Raw genomic sequence first — 19711 nt, 5'->3', positions numbered from 1 at the left:
GGAAGTGGGGGATGCCCTATATCCTCACCCTATACACACAGTCAGAGGTCAGACCTGGCTGCAGCTGCACGAACGTGACACGAGAACTTTATTCACATCAAGATACAAAATTATAATTCTCTAGAAATTCCTCTTCTGCTCAAGTGACAAGGCAGGGAGCACAGGGAGGAGACCTGCACCCAGTTTCCCCTCACCATGAGGGACTCCTGCCCACTCCTGCCCCCAGCTGGGACACAGGGAGGGAGCTGACACAGGACCACCAATTTAGGGTGCAGGAGAGAGGCCAACGCCCAGCAGCATCACCTGGTTCCCCTCCTTGGCAGGGGATAGTGGACATGAGTCCAGTAACCTGTGGTGGCAGCAGGTACCATGGGGTTCTAGGCCCTGCACGCAGAGCAGCTGAGCTTTATGGGAGAGGGGCAGGGGGGCTGGGACAGGGGGAGAGAGCCAGTAGCACAGACAGCATTTTACAGGGAGAGCAGCCCCATGAGTAGGGCAAGGAGAGCACACGAAGCCGGGGGGGGGAGAGGGAAGACAGAGGGGAGGGCTCCTTGCCATCACTGTGGCAGCGCCTTCAGGATGGCATTCACTTCCTCAGCCACAGCTGTCAGTGCAAACTCAAACTGGTCCTGAGGGAGCAGAAGGAGATACTAGTGGTACCTGCCGGCCCAACCCTTAGGGCTGTGCAGGCTCAGGGACGGAGGGGAACCCCACTTTTGGGGATACCTTGGTCTGCACCATGCCGGGCCGCTGGTCTCGGATGTGCTCCAGCGTAGCAGCTATGTCTATCTCCTTCACCCCTGGGGCAGACGGGGAGAAAGCTGCTAGGAGTGGTGCCACAGGCCAAGCGCATGGCCCCCCACACCCCAGCCAGGGCAGAGCAGAGTGGTGCTGCCCTGCACCTACCTTTGGCCATTCGGTTCAGGACCATGTCGACAAGGATGTATGTCCCAGTCCTGCCTGCGCCATCACTGCAAGACACGGATGCTTGGACCAGGGAAGTGGAGAGCAGGGACTATTCCTGGCCAGCCAGACCCAGCCTTGCAGCCACTCCCCAGCCCACACTCCTACTTCCAGCCCCAGCAGTACCTGCAGTGCACAATAATAGGGCAGGAACGACCCCGGTAGCACTTGTTCACCTTCCTGCAAGGACAAGAGGGAACGGGTCAGTGCCCTGCCATACCACGGACAAGGCTGCTCTTGGTGCCTTTTGCTGTGCCGAGCTGGAGGGCAGTGGACACCCCATGATGGGATGGGAACAATGGGTGGAAAGGGGCTGGGGCAGGGAAAAGAGCCCAGCTCCTTGGGTGTCCAGCCTGGGGAGGGGAGCAGTGGCAGGACCCCAGGGGAGCAGTTCTGGTCCAGTGAGGCACAAAGCTGAGGGCCAGGCGCCGGCAGGGCTCCCAGCACGCTCCATGCAGCAGGCACGGCTGCCAACGATCACTTTTGTGACTATGCAACTGGAGCCAGATTACTAGCTGCAAATCACAAAAATGACGCCGACAGCTGCGAGAGAGAGAGACAGACAGACAGACAGAGAGAGCGTGAGCAGGGTGGAGAAGAGGGCGACGCGCTCAGGGACCCACCGCGGCCCTAAGTGGGGTCCCCCTGGTCTCATGTAGCCTAAGGATAGTGATTGGCCAGCTCCTGGCAGAAACCCACCACCACCACAGGACCCTGAGACCCCAGCAGGCATTGACTGCAAACCTCCTGGGAGCAGTCCCAGCCCTGCAGCACTCTCCCTGGGCTAGCTGGGGACCCACTGTTGGCTGTAAGGTGTGAGGAACAATAGGGTCATAGATGTTCAAGGCTGGCTTCGGGAGTTTCTTCTTGCATCTGTGGCTGGGATAGGTGCTACATAGTGCTGCCCTCAATGCCAGCTACGGGAAAAAGTACTTTCCCACCCTCCCCATGAAATCTGGAGTGCTCTAGCAACCTCAGCTAGAGGTTGCTTGCTCCCAGAAAACTAAGCCTCATCCCAAGCTGGCCAGAAACTGGTTCTTTCACTCCTCCCCATGCATGGCAGCCCCCTGTGTTCCAAATCAGTCCATGCCATAGGCCTGACCCTCATTACACTGGCAGCAATGTCTTTGCCCACCACTCCCCTGCGGTTGGGACCACCTCCAGCTCCCTGGGGGCTGGCACATACCAGGTGGGCACTCACCTGCGGAAGTCGAGGAGCGGGCGGGTGGTGGTGGGGATGCCCTCGGCTGGCCAGCTGAGGAAGTGGAACTGCGTCAGAGTGCGGGTCTCCTGTGACTGCACGTTCTTCAGGTAGAAGCTGCGCACCAGGAAATCCTCACACCAGATATGCTCCGACACCAGATTCACCTGCCCGAGAGAGGCAGCCAGCAGGTGTCAGCATGAGGCAGGGAGGATGCACTCAGAGGGGACAGAGACTGGAAGGTGCTCCCTCCTCTGGGCTGCAAGCCACACTTGCCTCATAGATGTGGTAGAGAGAGGACCCTTCGTCCGGCCAGTAGCGGTCACACTGCTTAACGCTGTCTTCGGCCAGCGGGCTCAGCATGACGATGACAGTACAGCCATGCTCCCAAACCATCTGTGGGCAAGGCACGAGAGTTGTTACCACTAGGTTACACTTCAGGCAGGAGGGCACCTGAGCTGCTGGGCTCATCTGGTGGTCAGCATCCAAAAGGACTCAAATGGGCTAGTAACAATAGGTGATGCTCACCTGCCAGAAGTCTGCAATGGTGTGGGACAGCGGCCCCTGTGTTGCAATGTATGCAGGCATCCGTGGATCATGCTCAATCTGGAGCAGGAAAGGGAGTGTCAGACTGCACTGGTGACACCAGGATGAGTAGGGGGAAACTCCAGGGGTGATGGGAGGGCTGAGGAGGGAGCTTCAGGTGCCACAATCAGAAGGGAAATGGGTTTTAATCACATACGAACAATGGGGCAAGCACATTGCTCACATCCGTAGCCCACAGGGATGTGAGCTCAGTCCAGCTCTATCCCAGAGTGGAAGCCTTGCCTGGGCTGAGCACATCACAGGATGGGGTGGCAGAGCAGGAGCCCCTGGTGATCACTTACAATCGGACTGGCATTGATGAAGTCGCTGCGGGATGGGTTGCTCTCTGCTTTCAGCTTGATTCGCACATGGTCATCTGGGGAAACAGAGATGGAGATGCGGCAAGTGCCTGAGGCAACTGGAGTCAAACTCATGCCACAGCCTGCTGTGCCCCCAAAGCATTCCTGTGCTCTGTACCACCCTCCTGACACAGCCCTGGGGACTAGTCCCTGGAGCAGGATGGCTGGGATACTCACAGGGCACATAGTCAGGACTCCGGTTCTTCTTCAGGTTGGCTTCACTCTGGGCAATGGAGCAGATGCTGGGCTCAGCCTGATAGGCACAGAGAGCCTGCCACTCCTTGGCCAACCGGTCCCGGTTGCGCAGGTGGTCCTCCATATAGGCCTAAGGCAGAGGGGGGAGGTCAGCCCAGCATACAGGGTGGGGGTACATGGAGTGCCATGGAGAAGGCTGGTACCCTGCCAGGCCAGCTCACCAGGATCATGTGCCCAGTGGAGATGTCCATGTTGGACTGGACAGGCTCTTCACACCAGGAAGGCGTGCTGCTGTGGGAACTGGGACTGGGCTGTGGCGCGTCGCTGAACTGGGATGAGACGCTGCTTACGCGTGAGGTCTCAGCCGGTGCCTCGGCGCGGCCGAAGAGGGACTTGGCAGCCATGTGCTGGCGGCACAGCTCCTGCAGGACCCCAGCGAGAGTCCTGTTCCTCAGCCACAGCACTGCCCTAGGGCAGCCCTGTGCCCTCCAAGGAACGCTGACCTGGCAGTGTTGCACCCTGAAGGGTCCTACCTGGTACTCAAAGGTGGTGTCAGCAGCACCCTCAGGCCCCAGGGCAGCCAGGCGCTCCTTCTCCCGCTGTTTGGCATGGCGCCGGAGGCAGAAGGCGGCAGCAGCTGCGATGGCGATGCCGGCCACGCAGCCCAGGGCGATGAAGGTCAGCAGCACCGAGTGAAAGCCGTCCCCAAAGCGAGACGGGCGTGAGTAGGCAGCAGCCTCATTTCGCTGGGGGCAGAGCCAAGCAAGGGTTAGCAGGATGGAATTTGCATGGGGCTGGAAGGGCAGAGACCCCGTTCTGCACTGCGTTTTGGGGGATAAAACAGCAAAGACACCCAGTGCTGTGGTGATTCGCATGGCACCCTCAGCTGGGGTATCACTGGGGTGCTGGATGTCACTGGAGTAGAGGCGTTGTGCACCCACTTGCGTGTTGCATGGAGCATTGCTCACTCTGGTGTCCCTGGGGCTGCTGGAGGGGACAGAGCCTGTCCAAGCCCAGGCATCAGCAACCTGCTGCTCCCCTGCTCCCAGGGCTGCTCTGCAGGGCAGCTCCAGATCGAGCTACCCCACTCCATGGCAGACAGTAGCCCTGTGCGGCTCAGGTGCAATGAGCTCTTGCCCAGCTGGAAGTCAACAAGGGGCAGATTCAGGCCAAAGGTTTAACAGCAAAGGATGAGCCACTGAAACCCTGGGTCCAGGGCAGCAATTGCTGTTCCCAGGGAACTTCCCCTGCAGCCACTGCTCCATAGCAGGACACAAGAAGATGGTCCAGCACTGCCACAAGGCTGTTGTTATCCCATCTGCAGAGTCTGGGGGACAGGTCCTCCCCATCACTCTCCTCAGCTGGGACACAGGACAGCCACTGCCCCCCTGCAGGCAGTGCCTCCAGGACTCCTTCACTGTGGCTTGGGGCAGGCAGCCTAATCCATGGGACAGAATGCTGCTGAGTCCTCAGTAGATAAGACCCATCCTCACGCGGCTGAGACCTCCCAGGGGCACATCCTAGAGCTGCTGCTGATCAGAATGCAGTCACCCTGACAGCCAAGACCTGGGGCAGCACAGGGATGCCTGGGGCATCATCACCACCAAACACCCTGTGCCCAATGAGCTGCCAGAGCCCAGCATTACCTCACTGCCACAGCCTCCCATTGGCTATGAGCCTGATGAGGTTACTGAGGGAACACTGCATCATTATCACCTACCTCACCATTGTCATCACCTGGGAATGCCCACACCCCAGGGGTCCCCACTGCTGTCTGCCCTCCAAGTCTCACCAGCCCCAGTTCCTGGTGGCCAATCTGACTGCTGCCAGCCAGCCCTGCAGCTGGTGTGCTCACCAGGGGCAGCACCCTCCAGCTCCACAGGACACAAGCAGCAGCAGCCCTGCAGCCTCTGTAGGTATCGCCAGGACTACAGGTGTCAGCAGGGCTGGGGTCACAGAGTGGCCCTCCCTTTCAAGGCCTGCCTGGGCCCTGATGTCCCGTTGCCTCTCTACATCACTCCTTCCCCAAATCCTGCACCAGTTCCACTGAGTTCAGAACTAAGATGGGGGTGTAAAAGAAAAGAACAAGCTGGTCCATGCAGAAGAGGGCTCACAAAACTGCCTCAGCCACCTCTGAACTCCGGTTCCATCACCTGTCATCTCACCCAGTTCCAGCCACACCCACATCAAAAAGCATTGCCAGAGCAACGCTCCAGGTTGCTGGTGGAGAAAGGTTTCCTCGGTGGTCAGGCCATGCCTTCTTTATGGCCACTGCCTCCTCTTCCAAGGTCTCCCCTTCCTTCCTCCCTGCCCATGGCTATGATCACAGAACAGGAGGCTGGGAAATAGGAATGTGCTGTACCACTTCTGGGGAGCAGGCTGCAAACTCAGAACCAGGCTCAGTCCCCCATCTCTGGTCTTTGTTCTTCCACCAGGAGACTCTGGGTGTCCCCAGAGTAGCATAAGGAGGGGGTGCCCCTCTCCAAGCAGATGGCTCCTGCTCTGTTCCTGCCTTCAGCTGCTTTGTCATTCCCTGAGGGCATGATGGCATTTTGCCTGCCTAGCCATGGTGTCTGGGGTGCTCCAGGCAGAGCCCAGTGCAAAGGTGCCCAGGCCACAGATAAAGATGATGTATGTAGGCTACAGCAAAGCAAGGGTGAGGATGAGCCCTGTGTGGTGTAGCCTGCAGCTCCCTGGCCTTGGTTGGATGGGTAAAAGCCTCTTGGAGAGTCTTTCACATTCCTTTAAAACTTGAAGAGCATTTGTTGTGGAAAGAGACAAGTGTGCAGGGAGTGCAGGCGGGAGGGGGTTGCTGGAACGGTCCTGCTCTGGCTCATCCACAATAATCTGCGTCTGTCTTCCAACACAGCAGCTCCAGCACTACCCAGAGGCCTGTGCTCTTCAGCTACCCCACAGAATCATGTGTATGGCTTGCTCACAAAGACCCCTGCACACTGGGGCATACTGTGCTCCCCAGCTTGCACCTGGTTGGTGCTGCTCACAGCCCCGGGTGTGCTCACTCCTACCTCTCCCACTCCTGTTTGCACAATCTTCAGGCCCAGCTCTTCCTCCAACTCTACCTTCACTTGCTCTGTGGATGGAGAGGAGATGGTCAGAGCGGTGCTTTCCCTCCACCCAAGAGAAGCCCCTGGGGTGTCCCCAACAGCTGCCCACCCCATGGCAGCTCCTCAGTTCAGCCAAGAGCACTGAGATGGATGGTGGTAGCCCTCCCTTCCCAGTCCCTGAGACGGAGCAGCAGGACCCTGGGGACCCCTGCACAACTCACCAGCCTGACTGGCCACGTCTGCTAGCGAGAGGTTCTGGGGGTTCTGCCGGACGCGGAAGGTGAGCGCGGGGCCCACAACGCTGTTGGGGAGGGATGACACAAATGTGAAATGGGGGAGCATAGGCCCCATTCCCCAAATCCAGCCCCTCACACAGGGTGGCTGTGCATGGACAGAGCTATGACAGCAGCACTCCACAGCTCCACTTCCCTCACCTGATGTTGATGAAGCTGACTGTGGAGAGGTGGAGGTGCTTGGCAAGGAGCTCCAGCAGCCGCACGCCAGCAGCCAGCCCCAGTGGCCTACAGGAACAGCAACAGGGTGAGCAGTGGGTAGCAGGGGAGAGTTCATACTTACTGGGGAAAGGGAACAGGTAGACTCAGGGAGTCCCACGTGTACAGGGAGGGTGGTGCTAGCTGCAGGAGTGTCAGGGTACACAATAGGTAAGAACACAGGGGTGCACGGTGATGGGGGTAAGCGGATCTCTTCTCCTGCACATGGGCATGAGCAGAGGCAGTTGTGTACACACACTTGCTCCCAGCCTCCCATCATGCAGTAGTTAGCTCTGGCCTTGGCATGCGCTGAGAGCCCATAGAACTCTGACAGCTGGTTGGGCAGGGAATACAAACCCTCCACACACACATCCCCTCACCCAGCCCCTGGCTCTCACTTCTGGTCTGTGATGATGTAGCCGTACTCATCCGGTGGCTGTGTGCCCCGCTGCACCCCACTGTCCTTTGCCTCTGTGTAGCTCTTCTTCTCTACCACGACTGGCTTCCCAGGGCTGAGTGCATCCCCACCATGTCCCCGCTGTGGTTCGGCCTGGGGGACTGCTGAGGATGCCCTGTCCCTTGGTCTGTCTCCTGGGGAGCTGCTGGGTGGGATTTGGGGGGGCAGTGCTGTGATGGAAGGGGACACTGGCTCCTCCCCGTGCTGCATGTTTCCCTCCATTACCTGGAGGAAGGGAAAAGAAAGAGATGGGACATCCAAGGGGAGCCCTCAGGGGCTGTGTCATCTCCCTTCCCTCTGCCTCCCCACACATGCATCCCACCTGCAGTGTGGCACCTCCTCCAGCACCAACCTGCTGCAAACCCACCCGTTTTGCTGTGGGCACTTCAGGGCCAGCAACACCTGGGGAAGAAAAAGACAGAGGTCTTGCAGCACCTGCTCTGAGAGGCAACACTCCCGACCCCGAAACAGGGTTGTATTTGCACTCATTGTTGCCAGCCTCTGCCTGCCCTATCCCTGCACCCCACTGACCAGAGCTCTGGAGCAGCTGGAGGAGGGCGGAGAGGCTGCTCAGCTGCTGGGGGCTCAGCTCCGGCAGCCCCACACCATAGCTGTCCAGAAGGGAAGACAGTCTCTTCAGGGCAGCATCTGCATGAAGACACGGCATCAGATTGGATGCTCTGCATCTACATGAAAACCAAGGTCTGGGGACACAGCATCTGGGGCAGGTGGGGTCAAGGGGGCACCCTGCCCATGGACATGAAGCCAAAGAGGAGGGAGAGTTGGAGCCATGAGAAATGTGGCTGTGAGGACAGGATGGGGAGAAGAGCTGGTGTCTGGCTGTAGAACATGGTACCTGTCTGTGCAGGGGGTGGCTGTGCAGCTAGGGTTGCAGGCTGCTCCCTCTCTTCCAGGTCTCTGTAGTCACCAGGGAGCCGTGAACCATGCTGAAGCCTTGTGCTGGCAGGGTCTGGGCGGCTGGCTTTCTCTCTGGGCAGGGCAAGCATGCCCAAGTCCTGGAAGAGATGCCCCCCGTCCGTTCCTGGCTGCCCACCATAGGAGGGCACAGGGCCAGCCCCAAAAAGGGTCTGGGCAGGGACTCGGTTCAGCAGTGAGGAGGTCTCAGAGCTCTGCCTGGATGAGCTGCTGGGGAGCTGGTGAGTATTGTCCTGATAGCCAAACTGCAACCAAAACACAGAGCCATCATGGTCAAACCCCACAGGACCCCTGCCACCCTAGAACTGAGGAGGCACCCCAGCACTGCCAGGAGAGTGCTGGGAGTGTTGCAGCCTCCTGCCGATCTTTGCCTTTCTTCCCTGGAAAAAGGGAGCTCACTGCCATGCCTTGCTTACCTTGTGGTATGAGTAGGGGTTGAGCAGAGCTTCCTCATAGCTCAGCTGAGGTGTGGGGGGCAACAGGAGGTGCTCCAGGTACCGCTGAACCAGAGAGGAGGGCAGCAGTGGTGGGGACTGTCCCAGATGCTGAGCCACTGGCAGGCCAGGGTCCCCAGGGTGCAGGGCTCGCCACGGGGAGCTGCGGAGGGGCTGGAACCTCGGAGGCAAACAGCACTGGGGTAACTCACCTGGGCAAGAGAGAGGCTCTCCCCCAAACCCCGTTTTGGGGACAAAGCCCTTGTTGTCCTGCTGGGCTTTTCTTACAGGCTTGCCACTGGCTCTACCCTACCTGTCCCTGGCTGCTGGCTCCAGCGAGGGTGGTGGGCGAAGGCGGGGAATGCGTTCCATCTCCTGAGAGATCACATACTGGGTAATGCCATCCTGCCATGAGAGCCCTGCCGTGGGAGAGAGGTGTAAGACATGGAGGTGGCCTGGGACTGCAGGGCAAGTCTGTGAGGGGCTGCCCTAATATGCTGATCCTGTGTTCCATGGCCTGGGTTTCGCCCCATTGCTTCCAGAATCAGCTGGACCCCACTTCAGGCCACCCCATCCCCTGGACCAGCAGGAATCTAGATGGCCTTAGTGCCGCTAGGTAATGCTTTGTGACACCCCCTCCCCGATGGGCTGCAGTGACTCTCCGCCCACATTCTCCCCCTTCACCTTGTGCCATGAGATGCCGCAAGACATCCTGGAGGCGCTGGAGCACAGGAGAGGTGACCTGGAAGTAGGGTCTGTCCTGCATGGAGCCCACCTGGCACTGTCCAAACAGCCCATCTGCAAGAGATGAGAGATGGCAAAGCTGGATCCATGAACACCCTGGGGTGAGGGTGTCTGACACGCCCCCTGCTTTGCACCTCAAGTTTCCTTGCAAGGCAGCTCTGCACCCTCCATACTCCCTTGAGAAGCAAGAAGGGAGGGATCCCTGCAGCCTTGCCAGCTGCTTACCCTGCACGCACACCTCCTGGGGGGAGCACAGCCTCCGGTCAAACAGGCAGCCTGGGACAGAGAGACAGGCCAGTCAGCACAGCGTCCAAAGGGGGCTCCAGTGGAGTTTGCTCATTGCCAGCTGTTTGGGGAACCCCCACTCTCCCAGAAAATGTCGCGGGGGTGCAGTATGGTGATGAGTAGGAGGGAGGCGGGGGGTACGGTGTGGTAAGCCCAGAACGGTGCATCAGTATCAGCCCTCTCCCTCTTGAACACAGGGCCAGGCTGTATATAGACTCTGCCCCTGGGGAGAGGCCTGGAGTGTTTTGGGGTGCTGGCAGTTAGGAAGGGAAGGCTGAGAGTACAGAGTCCTGCAAGACCACCTCTTTTGCCCTCCCACATATGGCATTACAAGGCAGACACAGCCCCGTGCTCTGTGGCACCAGGTACCCACACTCCGTGTGAGATGGACCCCAAAGAACCCATGCAGCGAGTGCGCGCGTCTCTCCACCCCCTTCGGGGGGCAGCACTTGGGCAGGGGGCGGCATCCCTCTTCCTCTCCCCCCCCGTCTCGGTCCAAGACCGTCAGCAGCGAGACGGCAGCAGGCGATGACTCAGCCCCGGATGGCGAGGAAGGAACGAGAAAACAACCGGGGGGGAGGGGAGGGAGGGGCCCGCCGAGCCCGCCGCGGAGGAAGGGGCAAGTGGACATGGGGGTCCCCGAAACCCTTGCATCCTCGTGCCCACTTGCCCCGGAGCGGGTGCCAGCGCAGGTGCGCGGCACAGGCCCCCGCGGCCGAGGGGCGACCCCCGGAGGGGTCCGGGCCGGGGCATCGCGGCCAGGCGAGCGCTGTCCGCGGTGCTGAAGCGGAGCAGCCGTCTCCCGCCGGGACGCACGGCTCCGCCGAGGGGCCACGGCCCCTGCCCCTGGAGGTTCCCCCAGACACGACGTGGTTCGTCTGCAGCCACTCCGGCACCGTCCCTGCCTGCTCCGGGAGTCGGCGGGGCCCTCAGCGGTGCGGCTGGATGCGTCCCGGCGTTCCCGGGCCCGCTGGAGGACGAGGGACGCAGCAGCTCCAGGGGCTCGGTTGTGAGTCAGCGGCCGCCGGGGCCGTGCCGTGCGGGATGATTCCGGGGAGCTTAAGCCCTACTAACGCAGCAGTACCTGGGTGCCCTAGAGCCCCGGACAGGGGCCGCACGGGCCGAGCTGGCGGTGATCAGGTGCACCGGCCCTCCCTCACATCCCGGGCCAGGTCGCGCTTACCAGCGGAGGACGACTAAAGGGCGCCGGAGCCTGGGAAGGAGCCGTTGCTCAGGGCCCCTACCATAGGCTACTCATCCCTACGGTCGACCCAGACACCGGCTTTGCTCCGGGCAGAGTCTCTGAGCGGGTACCGATTTACTCGAGTCCCATCCAACCGGCTCAGGGGCGGCAGCAGCAACTCTGGCTAGCAGAGCGCCCCGGGGCCAGCACCGGCCCGGCAGTCCCAGGAGAGAGGCGCCTCCGCTGCCCGTGGTACCGCTACTGATACCTCTCCGGCACGGCGCCCGGGGCCAGGCCTGCTGCTGCGCGCCGTAGCACAAATCACATCACCGGCCGCGGAGACCCCTGCCCTGCCGCTCCCCGGGATGGGTTCCCCCTCTGCTCCCGCGCTTCCCCAGGAAGGCGCCCCAGGGTCCCGGTCTCACCGTGAGCGGCTGTGGCGGAGGCACCGCCGTCCCGCAGCAGCCCGCGGCCGGCCAGGAGGAGGAGGCATAGGAGCGCCCGGAGGAGCCGCCGCCCCATGCTCCGCTCACGGCCGCACCATGGCGCACCCGCCAGCCGCGCCCCCGCCACCGCCGCGGCCAACCCGCGTCCCGTCGCGCGCCCCGCCCACCACCGCCTCATCTCCAATGGCGCACTGCCCGCTGCCGCCGCGCCACACCCCCCCGCCCTGCGGCCAATGAGGCCCAGACCTTGATCGCCTTCTCGTCGAACTAGCCCCTCCCCGTTGTCGAGTGAGACCAATTACGTTACGCCCCGAGGGGTGACGGCCGAGCAGTGTGCCAATCGCAGCCTCCCTGGAGGCTGGCCACGCCCCCGAGGGTGGGCCACCCGCTTCACCCGCCCCTGCCCAATCTTGCGGACCCGCGTCCCTGAGAAGCACCCATTAAGAGGCAAACGTTGGGCCAGACCCTCACAACCTCACCCCGCAGCATCACTCTGGGAAGGGCAGGAAGGTATGGGACACCTCTGAAGCGGGCACTGGGGACTCAGCACCCCTAGCTTGGCCAGCGTGCAGATAGCAGTACCAGGCTGGAGCCTGCAGTGCAGCCCCGACTGTAGAAGCACACAGGCAGCCTACTCTTCACTCCCTTGGGGACAGCAGAGTCCCAGAGCTGAGAAGAGCCAGAGGGACACCCTCTGTTCTGCCCATGAGCTCAGACACATGGCATCCCCCACCCAACATGGCACTGAGGAGGCCATTCCTGTCGCCATGCGAGAGCACAGGTGGGAGTTGTGGGAGTCCCCAGGGGGACCCAGGTCCATGACCTCTGCCCCAGCTGCACTCATGGACCACTCGCTGATGAAAGAGATGCTTTAATGGCCCCTGGGCCAAACCCACAGCTGCTAACCCCCCACGCCACTCAGTCGACCATGAGGCTGCTGCTGACTGCTGGCAGGAGCTCGAAGAAGCCCTGGAAGAAGACAGGCTGTTAGGGTGCCGTGGTATGAACAGGCAGCGAGAGCAGGCAGCACAGTGGCTCCCTGTCAGGTTACGCATGCAGCATCATAGCAGGCAGCTACTCAAAGAGAGCAGGACCGCATCACCATAGTAACCCATCACTGACTCAAGGCTAGCCCTGGTTGCCATAGAAACCATTTGGGGATGGCTGTCACCAGGGAAGGCTGGGATGTGAGGAGGCACCTCAGGAAGCAGTCGGTACCTGCACTGCTCCAGAGGGATGGAAAGCCCCAAGGACATGGGCTGGATGGGGATGTAGGAGGTGTGGAGCAGCAGGGAGGGGACTCCAGCACAGGATGAATGGGACAGGGGTCTCACCTTGAAGAGGGTGATGCTCTGGAGCACACCTGAGGTGCAGCACATCTCCCGGATGGAGTGCATGGCCAGCTGAGGGCAGCCGATGTCCAGCACGCGCAGCCCCAGGCGGGAGGCCAGAATGGGGCCAATGGTGGTGCCGCAGGGCATGTCATTGCGCACCATGAACTCCTGCATGGGGACATCAATTCAGAAGCTCCCCATGGCTTCCCACATGGGGCCCCAGACCTGAAGTGAGTCAACCTGGGATGGGGAGCTAGCTCTATTCCCAAGCCAGGGTGCAAAATCCCCCAGGGACAGGACATGCTCAGGACAGGCCCTCCCCTCCTGTTTCCAAGCCTATCTCCAAGATAGCCCTGAAGGCGAAGTCCTAGAGCAGCAGGCAGCACAGACCCTGGCATGTAGACACAGTAACTGACAGGTGGGTATCTGGCACAGAGCCCCCCTCGTGAACTCATGGACAGGGCCATGCTCCAAGCTGGTAACACTCATGGAGGTGGCTCGCCCAGCCCCCTCACCTGCAGAGGGACACCCACGTGGGCGGCGATGTCCCGGATGACTGCTTCAGTGACAGCCGTGGAGGCGTAGCGCTGGTTGCTGTTCACTTTGATGACAGGGCCCTGCACAAAGGAAGGCACTGCACACCCACAGTTTGCACTGGGGATAGTTGTGGCTCTGGAAACAACCATGCCCAGGCAATATTCTCCCACCCCAACCAACTAGTCCATTCTCCCACCCTGGGTGATCTGTCAAGATGGGGACAGCCCCAGGTGAGAGCATGGAAGGGCTCCAGGGCCAAAGCTGTGGTCACAAGTGCTTAACACAGATGAGTGGCATGACCAAATTGTGCTGCCGGATGTATGTCCTTTGAGAACTCTCAAATTGCATCCCAGGACTATGCTCCAGGCAGCAGATGGTTGTTTCACAGTACTGCTGGACAGATGGACAGCAACCAGTTTCAGCCCACAGCAGAGGGCTGCCCTCACCTTGTGGAAGGCTGGACGATGATTCTCCTCATGCTTGTCCCTGCAAAAGAGAAGCAGTAGTTTTGTTCTACAGTCCTCCCTCCCTGTGGCACCAGGAACTGTCTTGTCCATACTCCCTGGGGAATGACAGGGGTATGGCCTGACAGCCAGCATAGCAGGCAGGCTGCCCTGGCCTGCAGTGCTGCTCAGACTACTCACACATAGTTAGGGTGCACAGCATGGGCCATATCAGCACTGATCATATAGGACTTGGCCACGGCTTCCTCGAAGGCTGTCAGGTTTTGTGGTGATGCTGAGATTCGTCGGAGCACCAGCTCCGTCAGCAAGGACTCCGCACCCTGTGCACTCTCTGACCCTACCTGCCAAGGACCACTGTCAGCACAACCCATGGGGCACAATCCTCCAGCACCCTATGGGTCAGCTGAGTGACAGGAGCATACTCAAAGGCAGCAAAGCAGCTTCCAACCACACCCCCTGCCTGGGTCATTCTTCATGAGGGTGTAAGCAAACCGCTCTTTGACCCACTGGCGTCTGGATTCTATCTCCTGCTAGGCATGGCTCAGGAAGAGTGAAGAACATGGAGCCCTTCCCTGTGCCAGCCACCCCACGGCCCTCCTCACCTCCTCATTGTCGTAGAGAGCGATGAGACGCACATTGGACTCCTGGGAGAGAGAGGAGGGTGCTGCACACGAGTCAATCAAGGCCTGAAGGATGAGAGGAAGGACACCAGCTTGAGTGCCATCCCCTCTCGGAAAGTTCAGCACTGTCCCAGCAGGAACTTTTCCAGGCGAGCATAAAGCACCATGGAAGGGAGCTGTAACCATACACACTGTGCAGTGAGAACAGTAGTCACCCTTGGTAGCAGCTGGGAATCCCATACACCTACCAAAGGGGGCAGCACCCAACCAGCCCTAGATCCCACAACATGCCACACATACCCCACAGGAACACACCTTGCAGAGCCTTGGGCCAGAACATGGCTAGAACACTAAGCCGACCTGAGCTGGGGCATGCTGAGGCCTCCATGATCCTTTCCCCTTCCTGCTCACCTGCAGGGCGCAGAAACAGCTGTGCAGGTTGTCCAGGCGTGGGGAGAAGATGAACTCATCGAAGGCACCACCCAGTGTCTGCAGGCAAAGAGCCAGGAGGAGCAGAGCCCAGGCTCTGGGTCACCAAAAAGTATCTGCCACTGGGTCCCCATTCTGGTCCCCTCATCTTTGCATGTCAGGAGCAGCCTCCTCTCACTCCACTCAGCTCGCAGTCCTGGCACACCCCAGGCAGAGGAAGCGTGCCAGGTAACATCTGTATGCATTGTCAGCCCACAGGCTGCATGCAGGCAGAGGGAGGTTCCTGCTCCTACTCACCGCTGGCTGTGTATCTGCCAGGCATAGTTCCAGCTCCACAATTTGCTCTGGTTTCACCCCCAGCTGGGAGCAGAGTAGAGAAAGCAGGACAGTGCTGTGCCGCTCTGCCTGTGAAGAATGCAGAGCTGTGGGCAGGGCAGGCAGCAGACAGTAGGAGAAACCCCCATTTCCCCTGGCAGGAGAGCAGAGCTGCTCATAGGGTGCATCAAGGGGCTCTCTGTCCCCTGTGCAATCCCTAATCCCTGCCCTGCCTCATAGGACTGCACCCCCTTCTCTATGATGGCTGCAGACTAGGGTGGGAACAGAGAGATGCCTGAGCACATGTGTCATGTACAGAGCTCTGGGCTAGAGTAGACGGTTACCAACAGTCCATTGAAAGGAGAACCTGCTGGCAAGTCTCCAAGGGATGGAAATCAAAGCTGGTAAGTGGGAAGTCATACTGAGTGCTCCAGCTAGCCCTCGGCACCACCCAGCTTACCTGGGCTGCAGCACCGCAAGGCAAGGTCTCCATGTGCATCTCCTTTTCCAGTTCCTCTTGCACAGCAGTGGCCAGAATGGGAACTCTGTGGGGAGACAGTGTGTTGGCTCCCAGGGCTTTTGCTCTTTACTCCTGCTTGGGTCACACACAACCAACCCAGGTTGCCTGCCTTGCTCCTCCAGAAGCAATTGCCAGGCCAAACAGAGCAAGGGGACAGAAGATTTCAAGCACCACTATCGTGCCACTTTAGGACACCCCAGTGTCCTTTCCCAAGTCCCAAGCTTGGAAGCATCTCCTGGGAAGACTCTACGGGGTTAAGAAAAGATGTTGCAGACTCTGCCACTGCAATGAGCAGCCACCAAAGAGAGAAAGCTGAGGCTGGGCACAACTCTAGCTGGGTCCCAGTTCTCCCAAGGGCTGGCCAGGGGTCAAGACTGAGCCAGGCCTTACAGGTGGTGCTCGGTGTTGGGCCCAAAGTTCTCATTGATGTTGCGCTGCAGATGGATGGCCAGGTGGGGAATACGGAGGATGGGCCGCTCCACATGTACCAGGCGCTGCTCCAGGCGCCCCGTGGCTGTGTCCTGAAACACAAGCAGGACTCTTGGGGCCAGGCCTGCAGGGCTGTGAGGTTATAGTAGGTCCCAGTTTGGGTAGGAGCCATGAACTCAGGGCTAGGGGCACACAGCTAGCCCTCTGTGTCTATCCAAACCTAGGCTTACCTTTATGATCACCCTCCCAGCCACAGTGAGGTCACGGTCAAACCATGTGTTCCAGATGCCCCCTCCGTAGGTCTCCACACCAACCTGCACCATGCCCACCTGCCCCCGCTTAGAGCGGCGCTTCACCTGGGCAAGAGGAGAGGTGTCACTGCCAGCTCTACAAAGTCCCACCAGTTAACAACTGGTGGGACTGGGCAGACTATGCTGAATCTCACTGCTGTCAGCACATGGCGAGGCGTTTTGTGAAACAGAGGACACACAGGCAGTAACAGTAGGTGGAGCAATGCAGGGAGTCAGCATGGGCTGCTCTGGGTGGCAGATCTGCAAAGCGTGTGGACCCTCTCCCAGTGCTGTGGGACACAGTCAGGGTATTTTTCACTTGTGGAGTGAAACTGGAGGGCATCAGAGAATCACAGTCCACAGATGGTGACTCAACCACTTCCCTGGGCAACCTTTTCCAGGGTGTGACAACCCGCTCCACAAAGAAATTTTTCCTATGCCCAACCTCAACGTCCCCTGGCAAAACCTGAGGCAACTTGCTCATCCTTTCACTTGTTACTAGGGAGAAGAGCCTATCACCCACCTCACTACAACCTCCATTTAGGTAGCTGCGGAAAGTGTTAAGGTCTTCCATCAGCTCCTTTTCTCCAGATTAAACAATCCCATTTCTTTCAAACCACTCCTCATAAGGCTTGTTCTCTAGACCCTTCACCAGCTTCACTGCCCTCTTTTGGACACGATTTACCAACTCAATATCCTTCTTGTAGTGGGGAGCTCAAAACTAAACACAGTCTTGGAGGTGCAGCCTCACCAGCGCTGAGTACCAGGGCATGATCACTGTCCTAGTCCTGCTGGCCAGACTATTTCTAATACAAGCCAGGATGCTACAGGCCTTACGCCCCAGCTCCGGGGGAAGGCACTCGGCCGGCCAGCCTTACCCTGAGGCAGGGGCTATCTGTGTGGGCTCCCAGCAGGCTGAACCCATTTCCGGGCTTGAACTGGCCGCCGACGGCAAAGGCGATGAGGGTGGAATAGTTCCTGGTGACGAAGTACTGTGGGCAGAGGGTAAAGGGTGAGCGCAGAAGGGCAGGGGTGAGGGCAGAAGGGCAGGGGTGAGAGCCGGCTGCTCCCCCCGCCTTCCCCTCCCGCCCCCGTGCCGCCATTCCGGGCCCACCTTCTGCGCGGGGCGCACTTCCCAGTGCTCTGTCTCCTTCAGCTCCTGGAAGCCAGCCTGCAGCAGCCGGCTGCGGCACTCGGCCACCACTGCGGAGCAGGGGAAATTAAGAGCCGTCAGGGAAACCGCGCGGAGGAGAGGAGAAAGGGAAGCGGGGGCCGGGCGGCTCCTCACCGTGGTAGGGCGAGGGACTCCGGTTCACGAACTTCACCAGCTCCTGCGCCGCCGCCGCGTGCGCGGCCTGCTTCGAGCCCTGCACCGCCGCCTGCGAGCACGGCCGTCACCGGGCAGCGTCAACACCATCCCACCCCGGGCCGGGACATCCCCCCGCTATGGGCCCGGGGACACCCCGCAGCCACGGTCCCGGCCCGACCCGCGCCCCTTACCTGCATGGCCGCCGTCGCCACGCGCTACCCCGCTACGTGCGCCCACTGCTGGCGCGGAGGAGTAAACCCAGGCGGCCCGAGGTGCGCGTCCGGAGCCCCGCCACCCCGCACCCGCGCCGCGCACCCCGCACCCCGCAGCCCACGCACCTGCACCACGCGCCCTGCGCGGCACACCCTGCACCCTCCGATCCGCACCCTGCACCCTGCACCCTCCAATCCAGACCTTGCACCCCGCGCCCCGCACCCCATAGTCCACACCCTGCACGTCAGGACCCGATTGCCGAGGTACCCAGGGCAGCGAGGGGGGTTGTCCTGCTGGAATCGAAAGCTCTCTTAGAGTAAATTGCGGTGAACCAACACCAAAGGGCTGATTAGTTAAGTTTATTTGAATCAAGGAGCATTATATGCTCACTATGACTGCGTTTGGTTTCTTGTGCCTTAAAGATTAAATAGTTCATGAGAGTAGAAGATGGGAGGAGGAAAAGAGAAAGTGACATTGCCTTTCAGTAGTATCTCACAGAACCGGTGCAGATCTTGAGGTAGTTCTTCACTGGTGGGTGTAGACACAGCAAAGTCTTCTGTGGTAGTTGCACATCGATCAATATACTATTACCCTTTTAAATACATTTGGACTATGAGTGGAGTGGGCATGGGCATGGGCATAGAATGAAGAAATTAACTCAGGAAGACCCTGCCCCACCTTCACAGAGTTTACCTCCTACCGTGGTTAGATTCCTGAACGAGCAGCCCATGCTCAGGCTGCAGTAAGCAGGGTCCTCTCTGCATTTCATGCCTCCCCTCTCCATGCAGGTCTTGCCCTCTCTACACTCCCTCCTGGGGCACAATGTTACACTACACAAAATTTGAGACCCTAAGAAGCAGTTGGGCTTCTACAGCAAAGCGCACCCTGCACCACTCCCCGTGCACTTCCCAGGCTTCACACTCTACCCCTCACCAATGCACCACATGCCACTCACCATGCACCCCATAATCTTCATACAGCATCGCGCACTCTCAAATCCGCACCCTACCCCCGCCACTCTACACTCCACAATCCACACCATACAGCCTACACTCCACGATCCAGGCTGTGCATCCTGCACTCTCTAATCCACACCCTGCACCCTGCAGCCCACACCCTGCACCCTGCAATCCACCACTTCACACTGCCCCCCACACTGCAATCCACTCCTGCACCCTGCACCCTGATCTGGGGCCAGGCAAACTCACTGCCTGTCAAAATTAGTGCAAAGATGGGGACTGAGTAGGTGGAAGCTGGAAACAGCCAGGAGGGGCTGAAGTGGGAGCCAAGAGGCAAGGACAGAATTCCCAGGGATGGTCATAGGATTGTTTTGGTTGGAAAAGACCTTTAAGGTCATCAAGTCCAACCATTATCTAATGCTACCAAATCTGGTCCTACACCATGTCCCTTAGCACAACATCTTTTAAACATCTTCAGGGATGGTGATTCGACCAGCTCCATGGGGAATCTATTTCAGTGCTTCCCTGGAGTTCCCCAATTCCAAACTCCAGATAAGTCAAGGCTACCCTAAAACAGGGCTTGATCTATCAGCAGCTGTCCCCACGCTACCCAGATGTGCAAGTGCCCAGGGGAATGGTTACATCTTTGGGATGAGTCACTGGTGTAGGCCAGGCTGCAGTCCCCCATCACTGCTGCTCCCCTGCCTTAACACTGCCTGGCCCTCGCAGAAAATGGAGCACAAGCCATTGGTACCATGTTGGGAATCAGTGTCCCTGAGTGGTGATGATGAACAGGGGTGCTGGGAGTTGGCATAGTGGCAGGGCAGCATCCCAGCTGCCTGCCAGCCCCAGTGGGAGCACAGCCTGGGCACATCTAGGGTATGGGACCCCTGGGCCTCACACAGATCAGGATGGCACTTGCCCTTGGCTGTGTCCTATGCATGGGCT

General features: G+C 59.6%; 2 protein-coding genes across 5 annotated transcripts; both read right to left on the bottom strand.

Moving 5' to 3' along the window:
* Window positions 1–59: 59 nt before the first annotated feature.
* Window positions 60–11450, bottom strand: PTPRN (protein tyrosine phosphatase receptor type N). Of its 3 annotated transcripts, none has more exons than XM_068138812.1 (23): window positions 11324–11450; window positions 9656–9706; window positions 9371–9484; window positions 9000–9105; window positions 8669–8867; window positions 8173–8497; window positions 7848–7964; window positions 7639–7718; window positions 7258–7541; window positions 6803–6889; window positions 6590–6669; window positions 6330–6394; window positions 3837–4049; window positions 3525–3725; window positions 3286–3433; window positions 3052–3125; window positions 2693–2770; window positions 2441–2560; window positions 2165–2331; window positions 1090–1143; window positions 907–971; window positions 727–800; window positions 60–629 (listed from the first exon to the last, which is right to left on the bottom strand). In XM_068138812.1, the coding sequence occupies exons 1-23, from the start codon at window positions 11418–11420 to the stop codon at window positions 558–560; spliced, it is 2871 nt and encodes a 956-aa protein (XP_067994913.1). In that variant the 5' UTR covers window positions 11421–11450; the 3' UTR covers window positions 60–557. The 3 variants fall into 3 exon arrangements, with proteins under 3 accessions (XP_067994913.1, XP_067994911.1, XP_067994912.1); XM_068138810.1 differs by having other exon boundaries at window positions 7669–7718; window positions 11324–11442; XM_068138811.1 differs by having other exon boundaries at window positions 8173–8332; window positions 11324–11442.
* Window positions 11451–12199: 749 nt separating this feature from the next.
* DNPEP (aspartyl aminopeptidase) lies at window positions 12200–17821 on the bottom strand. 2 transcript variants are annotated; one of them, XM_068138807.1, is made up of 15 exons: window positions 17783–17820; window positions 17571–17661; window positions 17397–17485; window positions 17161–17274; window positions 16223–16348; window positions 15954–16084; window positions 15504–15588; window positions 15026–15133; window positions 14711–14788; window positions 14282–14365; window positions 13860–14020; window positions 13662–13701; window positions 13194–13295; window positions 12679–12846; window positions 12200–12313 (listed from the first exon to the last, which is right to left on the bottom strand). In XM_068138807.1, exons 1-15 carry the CDS (start codon window positions 17786–17788, stop codon window positions 12263–12265), a joined length of 1434 nt encoding a protein of 477 aa, XP_067994908.1. In that variant the 5' UTR covers window positions 17789–17820; the 3' UTR covers window positions 12200–12262. The 2 variants fall into 2 exon arrangements, with proteins under 2 accessions (XP_067994908.1, XP_067994909.1); XM_068138808.1 differs by lacking the exon at window positions 14711–14788 and having other exon boundaries at window positions 17783–17821.
* Window positions 17822–19711: the final 1890 nt, after the last annotated feature.

Source organism: Melanerpes formicivorus, unplaced genomic scaffold (genome assembly GCF_026170545.1).
Source record: "Melanerpes formicivorus ecotype bairdi unplaced genomic scaffold, bMelFor1.0.p_v2 SCAF_5, whole genome shotgun sequence".
NCBI lineage: Eukaryota > Metazoa > Chordata > Aves > Piciformes > Picidae > Melanerpes > Melanerpes formicivorus.
The sequence above is the reverse complement of the archived record's forward strand: the minus strand, read 5'-3'. Positions and strand labels throughout refer to the sequence as shown.